Below are 25,463 nucleotides of genomic sequence, written 5' to 3' on the forward strand. Positions count from 1 at the left end.
TAGTGCCTTGCTCTTTCAAACTGTTTATTCTGCAACAGCCTTCTACCTTCATTTACGCTGACAGGAGGGAAGGGTTTATTCAAACATCTTCTTCCCAATGAGCTAACCTGGCAGCAGAATTTAAATACATCGGTGGGCTCTATCATATATACAAGTATGTCCACTGACTTTTATTAGAGCTTTTGAAATAAAATTTTAAAAGTTAAACCAAATAAAAGGTTATAAATTTCTTATACACTTCCCCTATATTCTACAGTTCCTTGAAATATCTTGAAGGAAAACAAGTAGATTTAATCCATCCAGCCTGCTTCCTTTACCTATGAGGAAGAAGACCCAGAGAAGAACAGTGTTGGACTGACTTCAGATTGCTTTTTTTTAAATTAAAAAAACTTCTCTGGCCACGCCATGCAGCATGCGGGATCTTAGTTCCCCGACCAGGGATCGAACCACTGGACCGCAAGGGAAGTCCCCTAGATTGCTTCTTGATACACAGAATAGGCTTGTTTCTTCCCTTTGTTCTTATACTTTTTGGCCTAAAAGCCTCCTCTCATTTCCCGTAGGCTCCTCACCCGGGACCAATTGTAGACGAGCTGTTTGAAACATCTATTTTCCCTAAGCAGCTGCCAGTGAACTGAGATCCAAATACTAGCTCAGCCGAACCCTGGCCTCCCCGTGACTAGGTCTGGACTGCAGGCTCCACTCCACAGCACATGGCCAACTCTGGGCAGGCGTTGCCTCCTGGGCCTTAGTCCCACTGGTGAAAGGGGCCCCAAAGGCAGAGCCAGTGCAGTGAAACCCTAGTACCCCACAGCTCCAGGTCCTCAGATCTGTGACAGGGGCTACCCACCTTCCCTCGTGGGACCCCTGGTGCCTCACCCTCTCATCAGATGGTGTCAGGGGTCAGCAGGAACACATTTTGAACAGATGTCAGCCCTATCCTCAGGAAGAATCTCTTTCCATTCCTGGGGGGTAGAGGTGGGAGATGGGAGCAGGGAGATGGGGAATGGGCTTTGAACTGGCAGAGCTGGCTGCTAGAAAGCCCCCTCCCTAAGGTCCCAGCTTTTGACATTCCGGGGAACCCTGCTCTGGCTGAGGGTTCTGCCTGTTTAACTCTTGGGTGTAACTTTCCCAGTGTGTCCCCGACACCGGAGACCCACCTTCTGTTTCTCTCCTTGGTGCATCTAGAAGGGCAAAACGAGGCCAGTGTGACTTCCTCTGCAGGACCTCTGGACCAGCACTGTATCCACTTAAATTAACAAGCAACCGGTGAAATAATTTTTATAATATATTTGGTTAACTCGATTTATCTAATAGATTACGTTTCAACTTGTAATCAACATAAAACATCATTAGTGACTATTTTACATTCTTTCCTTTGTCTGACATGTCTTCAGCACATGTTAATTAGGACTAGCCCGTTTCAGCTCCATAGCCACGAGTGGCCAGTGGCTACTGTGCTGGACAGGGGTGGGGGAAAGAAGTCACGCTGGCCCCGTTTTGCCCTTCTAGACGTATCAAGGAAAGAAACAGGTGTGTCTCCTGTGTGTGTGTGTGTGTGTGTGTGTGTGTGTGTGTGTGTGTGTGTTTGCTGGGGGGGGGACACACTGGGAAACTTATGGCCAAGAATTACACAGGCAGAACTCTCAACCAGAGCAGGGTTTCCCGGAATGTCAAAAGCTGGGACCTTAGGGAGGGGGCTTTCTAGCAGCCAGCTCTGCCGGTACAAAGCCCATTCCCCATCTCCCCGCTCCACGCCCCCATTCCCCCAGGAATGGAAAGAAATTCTTCCTGAGCACATGGCAGTCAGCTGTTCAAAATGTATTTCTGCTGATCCTCGACGTCACATGATGGGAGGCTAAGGCATTATGGGGTCCCACGAGGAAAGTCTAGAGACTTCCAGAACCCACAAACCTTCTCATCCCTCATGGGAAAAACCTGTCTGGTTCCACTCGCCCTTCTCTAAGGGTAGTTCGCTCGCTGCCTCCTGGTTCACCAAGAGGCCCCGGCGGACTTGACCCTGCCCCTCCGCTGCCCCGGCTGCCGGCGCCCCCGACCCCGGCACCCTTCCTTGCTGCCCGGCCCGGCCACGTCGGCTGCCGGCCTCTTCTCCTACCCCAAGCTAGGCCGGGCGGGGGCGGTGGGGCGGGGCGGCCGGGGCCCCGCCTCCCTCGCCGCGCCTCCGGGTCGCCGCCTGCGCCCGGGAGCTCCGCCGCCTCCGCCGCCGCCGCCGCCGCCGCCGCCGCCGCCGCCGCCACCACCACCACCACCACCACCACCACCACCACCACCACCACCACCACCGCCCGGGAACCGGGAGCCGGGCCGCCGTCATGCTGAGCCGGCTCGGGGCGCTGCTGCAGGAGGCCATGGGGGCGGTGAGGCCGGGGACGCCGGGGCGCGTGGGGCCTGCGCCGGAAGGGCGAGCGCGGGGCCGGGGGTGGAGCCGGCCGGCACGCGGGCGGGCGGAGGGCGCGGGCCGCCTCCAGGAAGGGACCCCCCCCACCCGCGCCGTGGTGCCCCTTCCCGGGCCTCCTCACTCCCCCGGCGCGCCCCTCCCGCGGAGCGCTCCCCGCTTCCAGTGGCTTCTTTCCGAATCGCGCGTGTTCCCAGCTCCTCTCCAGGTCGCTCCGGCCCCTAACCCTTCTCCCCGGATTGCTTCCTGTTTATTTCTCCTGCTCCCCGAGTCTCTTCCAATTCCCAAACTCCTCTGTGCCGAGTGATCCCTAGTCACCCAATAGTTTCTTCCCAAAATTCCCCCCAAGGTCCCTCCCCCAGCTTGGGTGCCTTCCTCCTCCCCCACGCTCCTCCCTCCCTGGTCACCCGGCCTTAAAAAATAGCTGCCCCTTACCCTGGTTCCGAGCCCTCGGCCGCTTCCAAGACCACACTCAGGCGCACTCTGCCCTCTCACCTTGGACTTGGGAAGTGCAGGCTCCGGACTGGCCAAGTCCCCAGGAAGGGTACAGATACAGTCGGGGGGCGGGGGGGGGGGGCGGGAAGGGGGTCGCCTGGCCCAGGAAACAGCCGTCTGCAGGGTACAAGCGCGGTTTCCAGAATACTGTCTCAACACCAGGCCAGCCCGAGCCCCACTGACCTTGAGTCAGGAGAGGCCAGCTGCGGTGCGGCCTGGGGCGGCCAGCGGGGACGAGGAGTGTGTGTTTCTGCCATTTTCTGTTGGGGTTGAAGGCTGGTGAGAGGCGCCCACGGCGGCTGTTCTCTTCATTGAGCGAGATAAAAGTGCCGTTTAGATAGGGTAGGCGGGATGCCCTCCAGTTAAAGCAACCCTGCCAAGATTCTGCCTGTAAAGTTAACAGTTCTTTTGTCTCACAGTATAAACCCTCCCCCTAATTGATCAGTTGAGTGTATCACATATTCTCAGGAGAAACACCCTTGGGTTGCATCCCCTTCCTCCCCAACACGCACACCAAATCAGAGCTTGTTAATGAGTGAGAGCAGTCTCAGCCTTAAGCAGACTTGTGAAGAAAGTGAAAAGCTTCAGCTCTTCCTCCTCTCCCACCCGCCCCAGCCCTGCCCTAGCCGGTGTTCAGGAGCCTCCGGCCATCCCGCCTCAGGAGGGGGTTCCAAAATGATCTCTCCTCCCTTCCTCCCCATCCCCAATCAAAATAACTGTCATTTTAGAAAGTAATCTGACACTCCTTCATACCTCTCTGGAAAAGCTCCGTACACAAGGTGGGTGGACTGGATAGACAGGACCCTAGCCCTGAGAAGTGAATTTCTAATGCTTCCTATGTGGAAATTTCAGTGTCAGTGGCTGCAGGAGTATTGCTGGTCAAGGGGGATATTTTTAGGCAGGTGATCTTAGGTCCCTCAGTATACAACATACAGATGACGCCCTGGAAATTTGGCTGGCCCCGTGCGACCATCAGGAGAGATGGGGACCCCTCTCCCTCCCACCCCGAAGCTTGAGCATAGGTCTTCCCAGGGCTGGGTCACCGGGTTAAAACCCCCAGCAAGTTGCTTGACTCCTAGTTAAGGAGGAAGAGTGCTCCTTCCTGCCCTCTTCTGACAAAATAGAATAGCAATCTTTAGTGTTATTTGTAAATATAATATTATCTTTAAAAATTCATCATTTGGTGCAGTTTCCTTGGGCTGGAGTTACAGTAGCTAATAACAGATTCAGGTAAAGATTACCCCCCTGCTTTCTTAGCTCTAACGGTCTGTTTTGGCTAATCTTTGTTCTCCTGTTTCTCCTTTTCTTGCTGGATTTTTTTTTAAATTTATTTTTGGCTGCGTTGGGTCTTTGTTGTTGCGTGCGGTTTTTCTCTAGTTGTGGCGAGCAGGGGCTACTCTTCATTGGTGGTGCACATGCTTCTCATTGTGGTGGCTTCTCTTGTTGCGGAGGACCAGCTCTAGGCGCGTGGGCTTCAGTAGTTGTGGCACACGGGTTTCAGTAGTTGTGGCTCACAGGCTCTAGAGCACAGGCTCAGTAGTTGTGGCACACGGGCTTAGTTGCTCCGCAGCATGTGGGATCTTCCTGGGCCAGGGCTCTTACCTGTGTCCCCTGCATTGGCAGGTGGATTCTTAACCACTGTGCCACCAGGGAAGCCCCTGGATTGTTGTTTTTCGAGTTAAGTCCAGCTTAAGGCTTTAGGAGACTATAAATGAATTTTAAGGCTAGATGAGACCCCATCACAGGCTTATGCGATGACTGTAGCGTGGTCAGAGGGCTTTCCCAGAGACAAGGAACTATGGAAGGGGCTGAAGGAGTTTGCTGAGATATTTAGTAAATATCAATGAGTAATCACTCTGTGCAGAGCCCTTTAGGGGCAGGCAGAAACAGAACCCTGGCCCCCAGGGAGCTCACAGTCTCCCGGAGAGATGACTGCTCACTCAACAATAATAGCATCACGTAGAATGTGATAAGATGCTGTCACTCCATATGGATGGTGTGTTTGGAACGACTGTGCGAGGTGCCACTCCTGTAAGAGTCGTGGTCCCCACAGCGAACTTTGAGAGAAGACAAGACTGCCTGGGCCGCCAAGGCCGGGGGAATACTTCAAGGCCTCTGATTCAGTGTGATTGCTTCCTCCTCTTGTCATAATGGTCTGCTAAGCATTCATCCTGCGTCTTGTCTCCTACACACCCGCAAGATGACTCTTCCTCACACAGTTCCGATGTCACTGACCTGCACCCGGCGGCCTGCAAAACAATAAAAAATTTAAAAAATTAAAAATAAAATCAGACTTCTTGGTTTGGCCAAGAAATTCAAGGCCCCACACACTCATCAATCCATCCTTGGCCCCGACATGCTTTGCAAAGTTCCTTCTGCAGGAAATGTCTCTCCTGTTTCTCTAATTGTTGAAATCAGACCCAGCTCTTCAGGTTTTAGTTCCCGCACGACCTCAGTAAAGCCTCTTTGTTCCACTTGTTGGAAGTGACCCCTCTTCGCCCGAAGGTCATTCTCCACCTCTCCTGTGTTCTCACACTACTTCAGTAGTTGAGTTATTCAGCGTGTTTTATATTCTCTTCTCCTCCATGGCATGTTTCTGGAGGACTGGCTCTTAGACAGCCTTGTATGGCTTGTAACATCAGGCGTGGTGTCTTGTACGTGGTAGGCACTCAACAGATACCTACCGAGTGAGTTATGGAAGGAGGAGACACCCCGTCCTGTGGTGCAGTAAAGCGTGAATTTAGAGATGCATCTGGGGACTGCAGAGATGGCTTTGTGGAGGTGGTGCCCCTGAGCTGGACCTCACTGGGGACTGCTAGGACCTAGACAGGTATAGGGGAATACGGGGCCTCCTGGACAGAGGAGTGGCCGGAGCAAAGACTAAGAGGTAGGGATATAGGTAGGGACTATGCGTTTTTCTCCAGCGAAAATTTACCCTGCAAGAAAAGAGAAGAAATGTGCTTTTTTGGAGAAGTTTTCAGGGGAACTGGTTGTTACCAGTTCAAGGTTAGTTCCAGCTGGGGCATGGAAATGGAGAGAGCACTTTGGGAAAGCGGGGAGGTTCGGGGGGTGCTCACAGCAGATCAGAATTCCCCCTGGGGCGATCGAAGGAGTCAGAGGAGATGTGGACAGGAGCAGAGCGGAGAGGAGCTAGGGGTGCACGGCCTGTAGCCGTGGACAAAAGATGCAGCACATTATAAGTAAGGTACTTCCTTAATATTCCGCTAACGTTATCCATCTGGCTGAACTGAGCTGTCGTGGCCTTCAACCCGGATTTTCAGACTCTCAGACCAAGAGGGACCTGAAAGCTTTGTCTTTGCCACATTTTCCGTCTGTATCATTTTGATTTTGTTTTGGTGGTGCTCTCCTGTTTCCCTCTATGTACCTCTGTTGTAGCATAACCACGATATATAGAAATGATCTGTTTCTGTGTCTGTTTCCCCTACCATCAGTCTTAGCTGCTCTGGGACAGGGGATATAGAATCATGACATGTGCTCATGTCACAGCATTTCCAGAAGGGAGAGGGGGTGTGAGGAAAGGAACCAGGAGATGGTTGGCAGATACGGAGACAATGTGCAAATGTCCTGGAGAAAATGCTTAACTGTTCAATTTGAGAACCCACGATCACGGTGCCTCCTCCAGGGCCTAGCACACGTCCGACACTTAGCAGATGGTGGAATGTCCTTCCTTTTTTTTTTTTTTTTTTTTTTGCGGTACGCGGGCCTCTCACTGTTGTGGCCTCTCCCGTTGCGGAGCACAGGCTCTGGACGCGCAGGCTCAGCGGCCATGGCTCACGGGCCCAGCAACTCCGCGGCATGTGGGATCTTCCCGGACCGGGGCACGAACCCGTGTCCCCTGCATCGGCAGGCGGACTCTCAACCACTGCACCACCAGGGAAGCCCTGGAATGTCCTTTCTGATGAGTGCGGCGACCACTTAGGTTGTGTCTGCTCTCTCCACAGCGGGAGCCCAGCATTGACCTGCTGGAGGCCTTCGTGGAACACTGGAAGGGCATCACGAACTACTACATTGAAAGCACAGGTGGGGCTTGGTCTCCTTCCGTGCAGGGATCCCTGGAGGGAGCAGGGAGGAAGGTGTGGGTGGAGTCACCCTGCAGCTCAGAGATGCAGGTGTCCTGAGGAAGGTGACATCCGCTGCTCACGAGTTCAGAGTGGGGGCTGCCCCACCCTGACCTTCTGGGAGGGGACCTGTGGGAGGTAGGAGTGGGGACAGGGAGGCTGAGGTCTCACTGGCCTGACTCTGCAGCCCAGAGGTTGAATCCCACTTGCCCCCAGCTTCCAGTTGGGCAGAATGTCCAGGCCTTCAGTCTCCAAGTGCCTGGGCCCTGTGCCTAGGGCTTACTGATTAAAGAAAAGAAATGGAATAAATTCCTCTTTTCCGTGAGCCAACTTACAGGGCATTTCTCTTGTAGAGACCTGGCAAGGCATGTAGCACACCTGGTCCTTCTCCCCAAGCCGACACTCTAAAAAACCAAAGCCTTGGGTCATCTGGGCCCATCAGGATCACTCACCGAGGGGGCAGCGTCTCATTGGCTGCTTTGTAGTCAGTATGCTGGGATTGGTGGAGATGCACTGGTTGCCAGGTAACCTTTCCTGCATCCCTAGCCTTCCACCGCCTGGAGTTCAGACTGGGGTTTGATTCCAGCCTGCACCTTTCCTAAAGGCTTTTTTTCCAGCCTGAGCCAACCCAAGAAATTAAAAGTGGCCTTTGGACACTCTGAGGGACCCTCTGAGCGTTCTGTTAGACCAGGTTCCTCAGTCTTGGCACTGGTCACACCTGGACTGGATCATTCTTTGTTGTAGGGGGCTTGGGGGGGGTACAGTGTATGTTTAGCAGCAACTCTGACCTCTACCCACTAACTGCCAGTAGCACCCCTTCCTTCCCCATTGTGATAACCATAAATAGCTCTCCAAACATTGCCAGATATCCCGGTGAGCAGGGGCAGGATCACCCCCAGTTAAGAACGATTGCTTTAGACTGAAGATCCCTTTTGTTTTTTTAAGCTGAGATATAATGGACACATTAGGTTGGCCAAAAAGTTCGTTTGGGTTTTTGTAGCATCTGACGGAAAACCCGAACGAACTTTTTGGCCAAGCCAATATAACTGCTGTAATCAATTGAATATACTGATTCAGTACATGGAGATATGGAGAAATGATCCCCACAATGTCTAGTTAACATCTGTCACCACACATAGCTACATTTTTTTTTCTTATGATGAGAACTTTTAAGATCTTCTCTGTTAGCAACTTTTAAACATACAGTAAAGTATTATTAACTGTAGTCACCATACTGTACATTCCATCCCCAGGACTTATTTTACATCTGGAAGTTTGCAGCTTTTAGACTGAAGATCTCTTGACAGGGAGCCCCAAGCTACCAGAGACTAGGAAAAGATCTAGAACTGCCTTGGGTCCACCTGGGGCTTCACCTGGGCCCAATCCGTTAATTTCCAGACTGGTCCCTGGACCGGAGATGCAGGGGCGGGCGAGGTGAGCTGCCCTGCTTAAAAGCCAATGCTTTCAAGAAAAGCTAGGGGGTGCTCCAAGGCCAGTCCCAAAGTACCAAAACTTTCTTTATAAAAGTACTCTACCCTCTGAGACTGACTAAGAAAACCCCACTAATCAGCTTCTCCATTAGGACCTGGGCACTGTGCAGTGAGTTTGAGTCTGAACCCATGGTCATGCATGGATTTTTTTTTTTTTTTTTTTTTTTGCTTTATAAAAAAAAATAGAGTATTGCCTTCCTTGAGTATAAAAGAGACATAAACAGGCCCCAGGAGGTTATCTGTTTGGAAGCTGATCGAAGCTGGCTTCTAAATAGTATAACAGAGACCCCTGAGCCCACAGCTTTCCACTCAGGCCCAGAGCAGGCCTGAAGCCCTAGCAGGTGTGCTTCTGTAGGCCCCAGGGTTCAGAGAAAAAATGCTGCTGCTTTGCTCTCATAAAGTGCTGGGGCCTGCACACATGCTCCGTCAGAGGGCTGTATCCCGGGCTTCATCTAGGAGGTCTTTTGTCTTTTTAACTAGAGAGGCATCAACTGTAAACTTCCCTTTTCTCTGGTCTCTGGCCTGCTCCAAGTTGGCCTCCACCTCCCTCCACCCCCTAGGCCCTGTGGGCTTGACCCCATCCAGCCAGAGTGCCTCTCTTCACCCCATTCACCTTGTTTGCTGAATCTTGATTAGATGAAAACACCCCGGCCAAGAAAACAGATATTCCCTGGCGGCTGAAGCAGATGCTGGACATCTTGGTGTACGAGGAGAAGCAGCAGGCGGCGGCCGGTGAGGCGGGGCCGTGTCTGGAGTACCTACTGCAGCACAAGATCCTGGAGACCCTGTGCACGCTGGGCAAGGCCGAGGTGGGCAGGACCCCGGGTGCCTCTGGAGCTTTCCACCTGAGCCGGTGTCCGGCAGGTCTACCTGTGCTCCTCCCGGTGCTCACACTGGGGGCGGGGCACTGAGGCTGTCTCAGAACACCCCGAGGCTTCGGGCCCTTGCTTATTTGCTTTGGTGGCGTGTTCTCGCTGTCGTCGGGGTTAAGGACATGTTTCCTTTCGTTCAGTCCGCGTTCGTTCATCAAAGATGCACTGAGGACCAGCCGTGTGCCAGTCTGTGTCCTGGGCACTGGGGACCCGGCAGTGATTGAAACAGGCGAAAACTCTAGTGGGGAGAGGCAGAATAATCAAAGGAGCCCACGTATAGTATGTTCAGTAAGGACAAGGTTATGGACGAAAATAAAGCAGGAAGGGGGCGGGACTTCCCTGGCGGTCCAGTGGTTAAGACTACGCGCTCCTGATGCAGGGGGCACGGTTGGATCCGTGGTCGCAACTAAGATCCCGCATGTGCGGCCAAAAAGGAAAAAAGCAGGAAGCGGGCTTAGCAGCGTAGAGGAGGCCAGTTTCCAAGCGTGAGGGAGGGAGGCTGGCGGAGAAGGCCCCTCCGCGCAGTGAGGGGAGGAGCGGTCTGGGCGGGGGCGTGGCCTCGCCGCCTGACTGACAGGCACTCTCCCCCGACCCGCAGTACCCGCATGGCATGCGGCAGCAGGTGCTCCAGTTCTTCAGCAAGGTTCTGGCCCAGGTGCAGCATCCCCTCCTGCATTACCTCAGCGTCCACAGGCCTGTGCAGGTGAGGGGCCCAGAAGCTAAGGGGCGTCTGGGGGTGAGGCCTATGCTTTCAAGAAAAGCTAGGGGGTGCTCCTAGGCCAGTCCCAAAGCACCGGACCTTTCTCGACAAAAACACCCTCTGAGACTCTAAGAAAGACCCCAAATCCAGCTTCTCCATCAGGACCCGTGCCGCAGGTTTGAGTCTGAACCCACAGTCGTGCACGGGTTTTTTTTTTCTGCCGCCCCATTCTTCCTTCTCTTCCCTGCCACCCCATTCCCCTCTGTCTCTGTCCTGCTCCGCTTCCAGAAACTTCTCCGACTTGGTGGGACAGTTCCTGGATCCCTCACAGAAAAGGAGGAGGTGCAGTTCACCACTGTCCTCTGCTCCAAGATCCAGCAGGATCCAGCCCTGCTCACCTATATTCTAGAAGTGAGCGCCTCTGGGGAACAGGAGCGGGAGGGCCCAGACCCCAGGGCAATCCCCCGTGGCCCTTCTGAAGAAGCAGGAGGATGGAGCAGGAACCGGGGAGGCACTCAGGCAGCTTCCCCTCCAGCTCCACGCTGAAGCCGCCCACCCCGTATTCCCAAGGGGCCATCATGGGGCGTGGTCTGCACCACAGCCTGGCCTCACGCAGCCTCTCTTGCAGGGTAGAAAGACCGTCGGTAGGAAGGAGGCATCCAGAGAAGCCACCGCCCTGCCGAGAGAGGCAGCCGGCGTCAAGAACGAGGAGCAGCCCCACAGCAAAGCTCCTGACAGGGGTGCCCGGGGGGCCCGGGCCTTGAGCACCCAGCTGCCTGCTGAGACCGAGGAGCCAGATGGAGGCCCTGGGGAGAGCACCCTCATCACCTCGCTGATTGGCTTGTGCAAGAGCAAGGTGCCGGCTGCCGAGACGCAGGGAGCAGGGATGGGGAGGGCGAGTTGCTGGGAGGGCACTTGGGGGATCCGCCGCACGTCACTGAAGTCGTACCCTTATCCCCTAGAGAGGTCGGGTGGCCCTGAAGGCCCAGGAGAACTTGCTGCTCCTGGTAAGCGTGGCTTCCCAGGCAGCTGCCACCTACCTGGTGCAGAGCAGCCCTTGTTGCCCTGCCATCGTCGAGCACCTCTGCCAGCTGTACCAGTCCCTGCCCAGCTTCCTGGACCCCGCAGACATTGCCACTTCAGAGGGCATCAGCTGGAGGTAGGCGCTCGGCCAGGGAAGGCTGGGCTGCATCTTCAGTGGCTAGAAGCCCTGCCCGTCATGTTCCCGGTAGCGGCTCTTCTTGTTTTCCAGGGGGCATGGGGACCCCTGCTGGCCACCGTCTTCCTGAGGTCACAACCCATGCCCAAGGGCCTTCTCGCCTTCCAGGAAAGCATCACTTTGGCTTCTGCCCTCAGAGCCCCCAGTAGAACTGACCCCCCGCAACAGAGGTTCTAGGGCAGAGGGCAAAAGGGCCCAGCTTCCTGGACATAGCTGAAGCAGGCCTCACAAACCTCCCTCGCTCTCCCTCAGGTTACCCAGTGCCCCGTCTGATGAGGCTTCCTTCCCCGGCAAGGAGACCTTGGCTGCCTTTTTGGGCTGGTTTGATTACTGCGACCACCTCATCACAGAAGCCCACACGGTGAGCGGGGTGGGCGATGGCAGGGCTCTCCTTGGGTGTCCCCCGCTTCATGGTGCTCTGTTTGTGTCTCTACCTCAAGGCCCCAGGGGGTCTCTTGGGAGCTGGGTGGGGCCCGGGGTCAGCAGAGACCCTCTACCTGTTGTCAGGCTCTGTGCAAGGACACAGCTGTTTCTCAGTGGAAAATTGCCGATCGGAGGTAAAGTGTGTTTGAGAGTGTCCTTTGGCGCCCAGGTGGTGTCGGAGGCCTTGGCAAAGTCTGTGGCTGAGAAGTTATTTGTGGAGATTCTGCAGCCCCAGCTCCTGCATGTGTAAGTTCTGTGCAGTTCCCTTGGGCGTAGCCATAGTCTGGGCGAACCACCCACCCCACCAAGCCCCTTCCTGCGCCTGAGACCAGGGACCTCCTTGTCCAGAGTCATCGGAGTCTGTGGGCTCCGTCAGTTGATGTTTGCCTGTTCCCCTGACACACTCGTGGCTCAGAGCTACGTGGGCTAACAAAGGCCTCCCACCCTTGGACTCTAGGACCTCAGGAGGGGGTGGGGTGTGAGCAGAGAAATACCAGCCAAAAATGCAAGGGAACCAGGAAAGTGCGCTGCCCCCTACACCCCTTCCCTCCCTGCCCCTACTCTGGTCTCAAGGGCCCCCGCCTGGCTCAGCGCGCCCTGCCTGTAGGTCTGAACAGAGCATCCTGACCTCCACCGCCCTGCTCACCGCCATGCTGCGCCAGCTCCGCTCCCCTGCGCTGCTGCGGGAGGCCGTGGCCTTCCTCCTGGGCACGGACCAGCAGCCTGCAGCCCCCGAGGACAGCCCTCACACCCTGGGCGGCCACCTCGTCAGGCACTGCGACCACCTCTCTGATGAGGTGAGGCGGGCCAGGCGGGCCCTCCTCTCTAACCGCTCCCTGGCCCCCAACCCCTGCCCAAGGGACTTCCTGAAGCTTCTTCCCGTTTGCATTAGCTTTCCAGGTGGTTCTACCTTTGAGGCCATTGAAATCCAACTCCCCACCCCCACCCCCGCCCCCGCCCCCAGCCAAAAAAAGGCAGAAAAAGGCAGTGACCCAGTGATTGGTAGCCAAACTGCTTTTGTCACGCAGTTAATTTTCTGTGATCACATACTTGTGATGCCACTTTTTATCTTACAAAATGCTTTTATATTCATTTGGCTTGTTTGAGGCTGACAGCTCCGGGCCATTTGTTAGACGTGGAAACTAAGGCTCCGGGGAGCCAGTGGGCTTGCCTGATACCACACCTCAAATTAGTAATGGGACAGGGACCAGCCAGACGTCTGGTTCCTGGGCCAACACCCATCTGCTCCCCTTAAAACCTGCCACCTTAGCCCCCGGCTGGAGGAGGTGACCCCCTCCTAGGGGCACTCCTCTTACCTGGGTGAGCACTTCCCAGGCACCCCTAGAGGCCGGGGTGGGGAAGGGGTGTCCTGCTGACCGCTTCTTGTCCCAGATCAGCATCGCCACGCTGCGGCTGTTCGAGGAGCTGCTCCAGAAGCCCCACGAGCAGATCATCCACAGCCTGATCCTGTGCCACCTCGAGGGCCGCCCTTACGTGGCCCGGGGCTCGCCCGAGCCCGAGAGCTACGAAGACACCCTGTAAGTGAAACCCAGTGCCTCGGGGAGGCCTCAGCACCCCACACCAGTTCCTGCGTTCACTGGTGCCTCGCTTGTCTGCCCTGGCACAGAGATCTGGAGGAAGACCCCTACTTCACGGATGGCTTCCTTGACTCTGGCTTTCAATCCTCCATGAAGCCTCCCCCTGCCCCTGTCACCAACCCCGATGGCAAAACAGCGGTGACTGAGATTGTCAACAGGTAGGAGCAGGTCAGGAAGTCTGAGCCACCTGAGTTTTGTTCCGTCTTTGGCCACAGCCCTGCTGGGGTGCAGCCAGGAGAGTGTTCCCTCGGGGCTGGAGGTGGAGTGGGGAGAGCAGGGCGGCCCAGGCGGGGACACCTCCACACCTAGGGTCCTGTCTCTTAGTTTCCTCTGCCTCGTTCCTGAGGAAGCCAAGACCTCGGCTTTCCTGGAGGAGACCGGATATGACACGTACGTCCACGATGCTTACGGACTGGTGAGTGTCAAGGCCTCTGCCAGCGCCCAGTTCTCACCGCTCAGAGCGTGGGGTTAATACGCTCTGCCTCTGCGATCTCCCGCCCGAGGTGCTCCCAGCTCTGGCCAAGTGCCCGAGCCCCACCTGCCTGCGTGGCTCCCTCTGTCTGCTGGTGCCGCCTGGCCGCTGGGTCCACTCTTTTAACTCTCCCCTCCTGTTTCAGTTCCAGGAGTGCAGCTCCCGAGTGGCGCCCTGGGGCTGGCCACCAGCTCTCCCACCCCTGGACCCCCATGAGCCCGAACGGCCTTTCTTTGAGGGTCACTTCCTCCGAATGCTGTTCGACCGCATATCCCGGATTCTAGAACAGGTGCCCGACAGGGCTGGGCCCCTGCCACAGGGCGAGGGCCTCTGGAGTCCTTCAGGAGAGCAGGGCCCAGCCGTGGGGGTCCAGTCATCTTCTCTGCTCTGGCTCCACGACCCCCCTCAAGCCCCACCTTTCCCCAGGCGGGAAGCCCCGTCTCGCCTCTGCTCCACATGCCCTGACGTGCCCTGGTCCTCAGCCCCAGGGAACCCATGACACACACATCACATGCATCTCCAGCCCCCGCGCGCGTTCACACTGGCCAGGCGCCTTGCTGGGGGGTGGGGGGCGCAGAAGTGCTCACTGCCTGTGCCAACCCTTGCTTGTCCACCGTGCTCTCCACAGCCGTACAGCCTGAACCTGCAAGTGACCTCAGTCTTGTCCCGGCTCGCTCTCTTCCCCCACCCCCTTATCCACGAGTACCTCCTGGATCCCTACATCAACCTGGCCCCTGGCTGCCGGAGCCTGTTCTCTGTGCTCGTCAGGGTAAGGATGCCCAGGCCAGAGGGAGCATGCCAATGCTGAGGACAGGAAGGGAGGGGGACAGGACAGGGGTGCTGGGGGCTGCAGGAGTGGGCACCCTTGCCAGCTCCAGGGGAAAGCACTGGTACCACCCCCCTCCCATGGTGCGACAGAGCAAGGGACCCTGCGGCAGTGTCGCTGGTCTCCTCCTCAGTCCCCTCTTGTTCCCACTCTAGGTGATCGGGGACTTGATGCAGAGAATTCAGAGGGTGCCCCAGTTCCCAGGCAAACTGCTTCTGGTGCGCAGGCAGCTGATGGGCCAGGTCCCCGGGGAGCAGTAAGTAAGAGAGGGAAGCGGGTGCCCAAGGAAGAGCCCTGGGGTGGGAAATCTAGGGCTTCCGGGTGGGGGAGGCGCCAGGCCGGGGACAGAGGAGGGCCCGTTGCTGAGGCCTGTGGTTCCTCACAGACAGAGGTGGCTGCCGCCGGGTGATCCCTCACAGACACTGGGATACCACGCTGGCACGCTCCCCACACCTCCCAGCCGTGACCCCCGCCATGCTGTCTCCTTCAGGCTGGACCACCAGACCCTCCTCCAGGGCGTGGTAGTCCTTGAGGAATTCTGCAAAGAGCTGGCTGCCATCGCTTTCGTCAAGTTCCCCCCACATGGTCCTCACCTGCGCCTCTCTGAACCCCCGGAAGGGCACGTCTGAACCAGGAACACGACACCTCTGCCCAAGAGCTGCCTCCCGCCTGGCACTGCCGCCACCACTGTCCTCCCGGGGTGGGGGCTTGGCTCCGTCTCCTTCACATCCCGGGGACCTCCGCCTGGGTGGAGGTCTGGGCTTCCACTCTCGGGTTAACTCAAGACGACCTTGGCCTGTTGGCTCCACCAGACTGGGTTTCAAGGAGTGGGTCTCCGAGGTATCAGAAGCCAAGTAGCAAAAGAGGTGGCTTTCTGGGCAGCATGGTGTCCTCGGGGCCTTCTCTGGGGAGCTGGGTGACGGCCAGGTGAGCCCCCAGACCCAGAGTTTCATGTGTCCTGTGCCTGTCACTTGTCTCTGTGGGCCATCTGTGGCGAAGGCCAAGACCTGAGACTCATTCCAGGGGCACGAGGGGGAGTGAGCTGATAGCTCTGAGGCTGGTCAGGACCACAGGCCAGAGAGATGCGGGCACGACCCTACCTCCGCCACACCAAGTACCGTAGATGCTGCCGAGACTTGACATTTTCTCTCCTGCCTTCTTGGCTTAACCCCTGGGGGAGCGGCCGTGGACAGCAGGGGAAGCCCCTCTTCCCCCTCAGCCCTCCTGGAGACTGTTGCACGATTGCCAACAGCCTCATGGCAAATGCCCAAAGCATGCTCCGCACCCAGCTGGGGGCAGCCGCTTATGAGAAGCTTGATGCAGCTGCAGCCAGGGTGGGAGAGGGCCTGGGGAGCCCCGGGGGGCTGGATGCCAGGCTCCAGCTCCAGCTGGTTTCTCTCTGGCGCCTTCTGAACTTGTCTCGGCAGGTCCACGACACCTGGGCAGAGGGGCTCAGAGACCGGGGGAGGCCAGGCCTTGCCCTTAGCATCCTGCCAGGGTTCTCCATGGAATTCAGTCCCAGCGGTGCTGGAAGCTCTGGGTCCGGGTGAGGCCAAGATGCCCACCGGCCCGTGGGCCCCACCCCAAGGCCTGGCCGGGGAGTGGGGCTGGGGCACAGGCAGCCAGCCGGTCATGGTGTGGTTCTCCCTGCATGACCTCCACGGCGGGGGCCGCCACCCCGCCCGGCCCGAGTATGTCTCAACCTGCAGGAGCACCCAGGCGGCGCCAGGCATTACCTCACAGCAAACGCAGTTGCTGGCTTCACTCCTGGGCAAGGAGGAGCAGGCCAGAGCCCCACTCGCTTCATTTTTCTGCCCATGCTGCTTCGAGAAGCCGTCCACAGGTTGCCAGGAGGTGACGTGAAAGAGGAGGAAACTCAATGACCTCTACCTCTCCTGCATCCCTCCAAGCTGAGGAAGATTTAACTGCTGCCCCGGAGGACACTGTGCACGTGCCTGCACGCGTGTGTGCACACGTGGGCGTTGGTGTGGGACAGGGGAGCAGAGCTCAGCGGGCGAATTGGGTCTGGACTCTTCGATTCAGAAAACGTTTGAGCGTCTGGGAGTCAGACAGTCCGCTCCCCGATGCACTCGGGCATTCGCACCGTGTCCCCTGCTAGACAGCACGGCAATAAATGGTGTGGTTGTGTGGACGCAGCTGCCCTGTTCTTCCGCACCCTTTGTGTCCTTCTGCCCAGGGCTCCACTGCTGATTCAGGCCCATCTTCCCAAGGAAGGCGAATTAAATTCCTTTTCCAGCACAGGGGTGTACGGGGGCAGTGTGTGTGTGGTGGGGGCCGGAGGGGGGAGTGGTAAACAGAGACAGGCTCTGGCAGTGCTGATCTGATGTTCCCCGGCACCTACGAGGAGCCAGCCTCTCGGCCAAGCAGCACTATTTTTGCGCGGCTTGCCTACAGCTGAGAGCCGGCAGCCCTGGAGACGCCACGAGGGAATGGGCCACCTGAGGCATCTGTATGCAAGTCTCCTTTTTAGTGTTTATGTTGTGAGCGGTATGACTGCTTTAGTGGTGAACGGTGGGCCTGATACTTTAAAAAATCTTGTCCCTAAGTGTATGCGTGTGGCGACCCTCTGAGGGGGGGGTCCCCAAGAGTACTCCAAGGCAGGGAAGATGAAGATGCAGAGTGAGGCCTGATCCGTGGCTTTCGCCTCGTTGCTTTTTAAAAGCATCCCCCTGTGGGTTGCCTTTAAAAATACCAGTGCTCCAATCCCGCCCTCCACCAGTTAATCATGTCTCTGAGGGTGGGCCCACAGTTGTTTTTAAAGCTCTCCTGGTGATTCTAATGGGCACCCAGGGTTGAAAACTACTATAGGCTAAATAATGGAAGATCACTGTCTTTCAATGTGGATGTGGACCGGTGGGTCTCTCAGACGCTGAGAGAAGGGAAACCAGAATGAAAGGGTTTGTCTCCCTCATTTGGAAAACATCTGTCTGTAGAGGGAACAAGAGTATTCCTACCACAGCCCCAGAGGCCAGAAAAACAAGATGGCAGCACAGAGAGGCAGGGAAGGGGGGCTTTGAGGTTATCCTGGTCCTTCGGTGTCTGTCAGAGTGGAGTTACTTCAGAAGGGAAACCCAGTCAAGTATTTCCCTGCTCAGAACAAAACCTGTATGTTAGTGGTGAGTGTATAGCAGTAAGTAGCGTGAAATATTTTCCTCATTTCCTTTGGTTTTCCCTTAAACTTTAGTAAAATTCTTTTTAAAAATAATTCCTACCATGATTCAGCTGAGCTGAGGGGAAATGAAGAGAGGGTTTTGGTCTGGCTTTGGGCTGGAGTCGTACCAAGGCAGAGGCAGGAGCCTGGGGGGCAGAGGGAGGTCGGGAGGGATCTGTCGGAGAAGCTCAGGCAGAAAGACTGGGGGAGAGAGGCAGGGGCAGCTCTCACCGCTCCTTGCCCACCTGAAGCTTCTCCTGGCCTTCTCACTGCTCAAACCTTGGAGGGGATGTAGTCACAGCCCACCTGGCAGGCACATGAAGGAGCCCCAGCGGGCCCAAGACAGGCTGTGGTGGACGAAGGAAGCCTGCCAGCCACTCACCTGCAGTGTCGCCTGCTGTCTGGGAAGGCCTGGGTGGTATCAGCGGGATGAGGGAAGGCGCTTCTCTTGATGGCAGCCCCCCTTTCCTGCTCACTTCCAACCCACAGAGACATTTAGGCGGGAAGGCAAAGTAAACAACACCTATTTACTCAGCCAGGGACCCACTCCCTTGCAATGACCTCCCCCAGCACCCCTTCCACGTTCTAAGTGCCTGAGAATCTGGATGAGGCCCTTACTGAGGCGGGCACGGAAAACGATGAGGAGGTGCCACCTCAGGTCCAGAAAGTCCTCACATCCCCTTAGGGAGTCGTGCCCTCATTGTGCCCTCAGGGCAACTGGGTCCTCGAGCTCTGGACTCCTTGCTTGGTTGAAGGCACTGTCCCTTCCGATGCAGTGCAGGGACCTGCTCCATGGCAACAAGAGATGGAAGTCCCCCTGGGAACCAGAACTGCCCTGCTCCCCATGCAACAAGATCTCTACCAACCCCCTGTGCCTCTCAGAGGCAAAGCCTCCTCTGAAGCACAGACGCCATCACACAGGCGGTCAGACGGCCTGAGTGTAAGCGCAGGTTGTGCAATTACCGCCCATGGGAACCCAGCTCCTGGCCCACTGACGGCAGCCTCCTATCGGTTGATTGGGACAACAGATGATTCCTGAAGCCTCTGTAAGAGCTGGCTTTGTAGGTCTTCCTCCACCACCTTCCACCAAAAGAAGTTCTCGCCCCGAACCTTCGGGGGCTCATTTTGGATACCTGGATTCCGAAAAGCCACCGTCACCAGCACGTTCAGGCAGATGCCATCGGCTTGGTCTTTGCCCAGGTGCTGCAGTCCAAGCAACCCCTTGGTCTCCACTGCCAAGTGGTGCAGGGTCAGACACTCCTGTAGCAGACGCAGGACGGCCATCTTGATGCCACCCCTCTGCTCTATGGGAGCAAAGCCACAGGCGGTGATGGGCAAGTGAGGCATCCCCACTGTGCCCACCAACACCCACACTGTCTGGACACTGGTAAAGGTGGCTACGAGCCGCTGGCAGACCAGACTGCAGGGAAGCTCTTGGGGCAGAAGGAGAGGGTGCCCGGCTCGCTGGCGATACTGGGCGGCTAGCTCTATCAGATGCAGAATGTCGTGGGCTCGCAGCGGGGTGGGCAGCGAGGTTCGTGGGTACCAGCCAGCCTGCAGGGACTCCGCATCTGCCTCCTTGGGAGTCTTGAGAATTCCACCTGGGGGTGATGTAGGTGACAGGGTAGGGGGAAAGGTATTATGTTGAGGGAAGTGCTGGGCCCGGCAGAGTAAAGGGCCACCCAGGGATCTAGTCCTGACCCAGGGGAGGCCCTGAGTCAAGTCCTCAGGCTGGAAACTGGAGATGCCAGGTTTGTACCAGCCAGAACAGGGGCTCATCTCACCTGAGGACAAGCTGGGGAAACGGTGTCAACTGCCCTCTGCCCACACTGCCATCCACTGGGCCATACCTGTGGGGCGAGCGAGAAACACAAAGCGGATCCAGGAGGGGCCCCGCTCCTCCACAGATAGCAACGTCAAAGGCTCACACTGCAGCCCGGCCTCCTCCTTCACCTCCCGCTGCAACGCCTCCACAATGGTCTCCCTGGGCTCCATCCTCCCCGCGGGAAGGTACCACGACCCACGGCACTCCTTCTTGGCCTCCTGGATCAGTAGCACCTCATCCTGAGGGGAGAGGAAGGATCCTCACCCACCACAGCCGGGATGGGAGCTCCTGGGGAGCAGCACAGCCAGCAGCCTTTGCTTGCCCTGGGTCCATAACAAATCTCAGCTATAGCTGCTCAATACCCACATTCTGGGGGACACCCTGAAATTGTTGCGCTCTCCAGACGACTGGCCCTTGTGTGTCTGGGGACTGCAGCTGCCTCTGCAATTCATCCTTCCTTGCACTCAAGTTTCCGTTTCAGAAAGGGGCTAAGATTCCTGGGAGCTGCTTCAGGGGCTGGACATTAGGCCTCCCAGCGAGGGCTGCCATGTGTCCTGCACTGATTCATGTCTGCATAAGTCACTGCATATCTCTCACCTCCCCTTGTGCTTTATAAACTGCTTGTGGCCAGTCCTCACACTGGAGTCTAGACTTTGAGACACACCCCAAACCCTCACCCCGTACAACTCCTACCTATGACTCCGGCCCCTTCTAACTGTTGTCACAGCAACTTGTACAGGGATCAGCACCAAAAAGAGCATCACACAGGGGGTCAGAAGGCCTGAGTGTAAGCGCAGGTTGTGCAGTTACTGCCCATGGGACCCAGGGGAGGTCTCTGAAGCACTGGACAGGTCTTTAAGAGAGCCCACTCCGCGGCGGGCACTGTGCTAGATTCTGGGGAAAGGAAGAGGCGTAAGATAGCCTCAAGGAACTGAGGCCTAGAGGGATGGGACAGGCAGGCTCCTGGGCCTTAGTTTCTTTCTTTGTACATCGGGACAATGGCACGGTTGGGCTGCACAAGGCTCAGATGTAACTGTGAGAGTGCTTTGCAAAACTGGGAAGAGCCACACACCAGGAAGCGGTGGCTGTTGCCGGTATGTCCTCTGTCCCCACCGGGGTTGCCTGCGAGCCCGGGAGGCCTGGTCGGTGGGCCTGACGGGCGGACGCTCACCTGCTCGTTGAGGAACACGGCCAGCACCACGTAGCAGACGTTCTTCCGCAGCCGCACCTGCGCCGGCGTCTCCCCGGCCGGCCCCGAGTCATAGTTCTGCACGCGCAGCCCCCGGCCCCCCAGAACGGCCGCCAGTGTCCCTGCCAGGTCTTCCGAGGCCATCGGGTCCCCAGGGAGAAGGCGGGCCCCCCGCAGACCGGCCAAGCCGGGTGGGATGAACTTGGGTGACCGTGGAACGCGTCGCCCTCACACCCTCCCCCTGCGAACTCGGGCCAGACGCGCTCGCAAAGCGGAAGCGCCCGGAGAGCCCTGGCCGCTGATAGGCTGCGCGTCACCGCGACCGGCCCGGATTGGCTGGCTCGCATCTGTCACGGTGGGGCGGGGCCAGTCCGTAAAGGGGCGGGGACAGTCCGTAAGGGGGCTGGGCACCGCGCCCTGGCAGTGCGGACCCCGCCCCGCTTCTGCCTCTCTATCGGTTTCTCCTCTCTCTTTCCCGGCGCAGCCAGCCGCCAGCCAAGCTAATTCCTCCCGCGCGCACTTGTCTGCACCGGTTCCGACGATGATGTCATCCTGCCCGCAGGCTGCGGAGCGCCGCAGCGGCCAGCGACGGTGACGTTACAAGCCCGAGGACGTCCCCGGGCCCGAGGCTTGGACCCACTGTCCAGCTTTTGTCGTAAACAAACCATGGCCTTGCCCGAAATGACACTTCCCAGATAACCTTTCTTCACTAAAAATGGACTTGACTGTCACGTGGCAGGGAGGACACGAGCTCCTGCCTTGGAGGAGATATTGATCTAGTTGGAGACGTGGACATAGACATATAATGGAAAGTCAACTGATTTATAAGCCAAGGACTAAAAGATTGGTTTGGGCATGAGATGCTACAGGCGCTCAGAGGAGTGAGGGAGCAGAGCTGGGATGCTCAAGGTGTGCCTGGCGATGGAAGGCGGGATTTGGGGCAGAGATCAGCCTGCCCAGCCCTCAGTATTCTCCCGGCGCCCTGCCTGCCGCATTTCCCTCGCAGGGTCAGGGCCCTCTCCCCTGCAGGGGCCGGGTCCTGCTCTTTGTTGTCCCCCGCCCCCCGCCCCCGCAGTTAACGGAGCCCTGGAATATTGAGAGATGGTGTGTGGGTTGATTTGGGGAGCTCCTGCTTCCCCTGCAGCCTGATCTTTCCTCCTCAGAGCTTCCTTTAACCTCTTCTCAGGACAGGAAGGCAGGGCCAGCTGGAATGAAGCTGAAATCAGCCAAGTCTGAGCTCTTCAGCCCCAGTGAGGGCTCCCCTTTCCCTCCTGCTGGCTTTGGGCATGTCCCTTTTGGGGGAACAGTAGCTTGGTGGAGCAGACAAAGCGCTGGACTTGGAGCTGGATGCCCAGCCACTGCTCCCTGGCTGGCTCTGTACCCTGAATAAGTTGTGGGCCTGTTTGCTCATGCTGTATGCTCCTAACAGCTCTTCCTTCCCAGGGCTGTCGGGAAGGTGAGACATCATGAGAGGAGCTCTGGGGGCTGTCTGGCGAGGGTCACCACCACCAGGCAGCCCACCAACCCTCCAGGCTGGGCCCTCCTGGCCGCAGCACTTGTTGCTACCACACAAAGGCTCATTTTCATGAAATGTGCCTACAGGGCCACGGTGAACTAGACCTTACTCTCGGGAATTCCAGCCACACCAGATCAGCCTCCTTAGGCCCTTCTCACATACTGAACTTACTGCAAGGTCCCTGGAGTCAGGGTGCTGGATTAGGCTGTGGAGTATCCCCAGGGGACCCGCAATCTTTTGAGGCACTTGGTGAACGCTGCTGCCCCTACCCCTATCCAAGACCTGTCACGTCCCAAACAACTGAACTCACAGGGCTGAAGTCAGGCCCCCAGGACTGCACAGCAACTTGTCGATGTATTTGCCGCACATACATGCGTGCGTGCGTGCGTGTGCGTGTGTGTGTTTAGACCTTGATTTTCCCATCTGTGAAGTGGGGACAGTGTTAGTCCCAGACTCCTTTCTGCCTCCCAGGGATGATTTGAGAGAGAGTGAGGTCATGTCTGGGCAGGGCTCGGAGAGTCTCAGAGGCAGCCTAAGATAAATACCAGATGTCCTAACTGACCGGAAGAGCAAAGGCTGCAGCAGACCGTGTCTCCACTCCCCCCATTATCACCGGGAAAAGCGCTCCTCTCCTGTTAAGTGGACCTAGTCACCCCTGTGATGAAGAGCACATGAGAAACTTGAAAACCAATTGTAAACTGTGAAGGGCCCCACGGGCAGAAGGCCCTTGAGGGGGTGTACCCAGGCCTTGGCAGATTCTGAGAGGGACAACAGAAAGTAGACTTTCTCAAGGTGTTGGGAGACAGAGCACACACCAGACTGAGTCAGGAGAAACCCCAAGACAGAACTGGAAAAGCCAAGGGAGGGAGGGGGGCTGAGATAGAAACTTCCAGAACGTGAAACAAAGGTAGGTCTCCATCAGCTTTGCTCTGCATCCTCCATTCCCACAGAGGGCAGAGCACTTGCGGGTGTGGGTGGCTGAGCAGCACAGTGGACGGAAGTGGCTGAACTGGTTGGCCCCGCGGTGCAGTGCTCCCAGCACCCACAGGAGCCGGGCCTGAGCCAGCCATTTTGGGGCCTGTGGACACACGTGCATGCGAACAGGAAGGCAGCATAGGCAACCTCGGAAACAGGCCGGGCAGGCAGGGTGGGGCAAGGGTGTCTGTGAGGCTAAAGTCATTTAGGGAGCAGCAGCCCTGGTCCTGGACAAAGCAGGAAGGGTGAGGAGGACAGTAGCCCAGAGTACGGGGAGGAGGAGGTCTGGCTTCAGCCTGTGCCCCGCCACTAGCTTGCTGGGTGACCTCGCGGGAGCCACATCTACCCTCTAGACCATCTGTAAGGTGGTTGGGTGGCTCCTAAAACAGACAACTGGTGAAATCCCAATAAAATCCGTGGTTTAGCTAATGGTAGTGTTCATATCAATTTCTTACGTTTCAATCATTGTGCCACAGTTCTATAAGATGTTACGGATGAAGGGGAACTGGGAACTCTCTGTAGTATCTTTGTGACTCAACTGGAAACCTCAAATCATTTCAAAATTAAAAGTCTAAAAAAAAAAAAAAATAGGACTTCCCTAGCGATCCAGTGATTAAGACTAGGTGCTCTCACTGCCTAGGTCCCGGATTCAGTCCCTGGTAAGGGAGCTAAGATCCTGCAAGCCGCATGGCATGGCCAAAAAAAAAAGTCTAAAAAATGTACTTAAGGGCTTCCCTGGTGACGCAGTGGTTAAGAGTCCTCCTGCCGATGCAGGGGACACAGGTTCGTGCCCCGGTCCAGGAAGATCCCACATGCCGCGGAGCGGCTGGGCCCATGAGCCATGGCCGCTGAGCCTGCGCGTCCGGAGCCTGTGCTCCGCAACGGGAGAGGCCACAGCAGTGAGAGGCCCGCGTACCGAAAAAAAAAAAAAAAAGTACTTGATAAGAAAAAAAAAGGCAGCATTGGATATACACACTCTGAGGTCACTTCCAGCTCTGAGGTGCCTCTGTGATAGCCGGGCCAGTGAGCAGGGCTGGAGCAGGTGGACAGTGGGATACAGGGAGGCAGAGGCCCAAAGTGCAGGGCTGGACTGAGGGGTGGCCTGCTGAACCTCCTTGAGGAAGAGGGCCATCAAGTGCCCCAAGCTGTCTCAGGGTCAGTCCCTACCTGGACCGGTTTTATTCCCAGGTCGAGTTCTGAAACATTTGGTCCACCTGCTGCTCGCTAGGAGCCAGACCCAATATGCCCTCAAGGGTGCTGTGACCTGCCATGAAAGGGGAGGCCTCAAAGAGGCCTGGACGGGAGACAGGGCCTGTCCCGGGGCCATCGCCATCTTCCCACAGGAAGGACACCGTGTTTGGGGTTCTGGGGTGACATCAGGACACGGCTATACAAGGTGAAGTGTAGGTAAGGATGGGTCACTCCGTGCCACTTGGAACGTGATCAGCTCTGAAGTGCATGTACCGGAAGGAGGAGGACAGAGGGGACAGCAAGCCCATCTGCAAAATCCATTAACCACGAAGACTGTAATGTAAATGAGGCGGCTTAAGTCAGGAAACTTGGTTCAAGTCCCAGTTCTGCCACTAAAATTGCTGTGTGACCTTGGGTGACACACTTAACCCCGGCCTGCCTGTTTCCTCTTCTGTAAAATGGAAATAAGTAATATCGACCCCAAAGTTGTGATAAGGGATTCAGTGAGATCCCTGGCACATAAAGTGCAGTAGTTCCTTAATTTTTTCTTTTTGCTTTTTTTCCTATCCCGTGGAAAAAATGAAAATAACCTAGCTTTGTAAACAATGAAGAAACCTAACTTTTTTAAAAATGAGAGATGTTTATGGAAATCACTGCCTAGCCACTTAAGGGAATATACGCAGCCATTTAAAGTAAAGGTTACATAGCAACCCGGGAAATGATTACATTTTTTTTTTGCGGTACACGGGCCTCTCACTGTTGCGGCCTCTCCCGTTGCGGAGCACAGGCTCACGGACGCGCAGGCTCAGCGGCCATGGCTCATCGGGCCCAGCCGCTCTGCGGCATGTGGGATTCTCCCGGACCGAGGCACGAACCCGTGTCTCCTGCACCGGCAGGTGGACTCCCAACCACTGCGCCACCAGGGAAGCCCGATCACAATACATTTTTACAGAAGGAAACCCAGCATGGCTTCCCTGGTGGCGCAGTGGTTGAGAGTCCGCCTGCCGG

At 56.7% G+C, this 25,463-nt stretch overlaps 2 protein-coding genes across 5 annotated transcripts; one reads left to right on the plus strand and one right to left on the minus strand.

Annotated features, from left to right (window-relative positions):
- The first annotated feature begins 2,281 nt into the window (after positions 1–2,281).
- FHIP2B (FHF complex subunit HOOK interacting protein 2B) lies at positions 2,282–16,760 on the plus strand. Of its 4 annotated transcripts, none has more exons than XM_082657403.1 (17): positions 2,282–2,375; positions 6,871–6,949; positions 9,114–9,286; positions 9,948–10,052; positions 10,338–10,460; positions 10,678–10,905; positions 11,012–11,208; positions 11,521–11,629; positions 11,861–11,937; positions 12,299–12,488; positions 13,084–13,229; positions 13,319–13,447; positions 13,614–13,704; positions 13,907–14,050; positions 14,390–14,530; positions 14,743–14,843; positions 15,078–16,760. In XM_082657403.1, exons 1-17 carry the CDS (start codon positions 2,331–2,333, stop codon positions 15,214–15,216), a joined length of 2,217 nt encoding a protein of 738 aa, XP_082513529.1. In that variant the 5' UTR covers positions 2,282–2,330; the 3' UTR covers positions 15,217–16,760. The 4 variants fall into 4 exon arrangements, with proteins under 4 accessions (XP_082513529.1, XP_082513531.1, XP_082513532.1 ...); XM_082657405.1 differs by lacking the exon at positions 15,078–16,760 and adding an exon at positions 14,973–15,060 and having other exon boundaries at positions 14,743–14,847; XM_082657406.1 differs by lacking the exon at positions 2,282–2,375 and adding an exon at positions 2,849–2,957.
- Positions 16,761–18,267: 1,507 nt separating this feature from the next.
- Positions 18,268–21,020, minus strand: NUDT18 (nudix hydrolase 18). Its single transcript, XM_082657086.1, has 3 exons — positions 20,756–21,020; positions 19,610–19,823; positions 18,268–19,360 (listed from the first exon to the last, which is right to left on the minus strand). Exons 1-3 carry the CDS (start codon positions 20,915–20,917, stop codon positions 18,765–18,767), a joined length of 972 nt encoding a protein of 323 aa, XP_082513212.1. The 5' UTR covers positions 20,918–21,020; the 3' UTR covers positions 18,268–18,764.
- Between the last annotated feature and the right edge of the window lie 4,443 nt (positions 21,021–25,463).

This window comes from Grampus griseus, assembly GCF_964374135.1.
Source record: "Grampus griseus genome assembly, chromosome: 6".
Classification (NCBI taxonomy): Eukaryota; Metazoa; Chordata; class Mammalia; order Artiodactyla; family Delphinidae; genus Grampus; species Grampus griseus.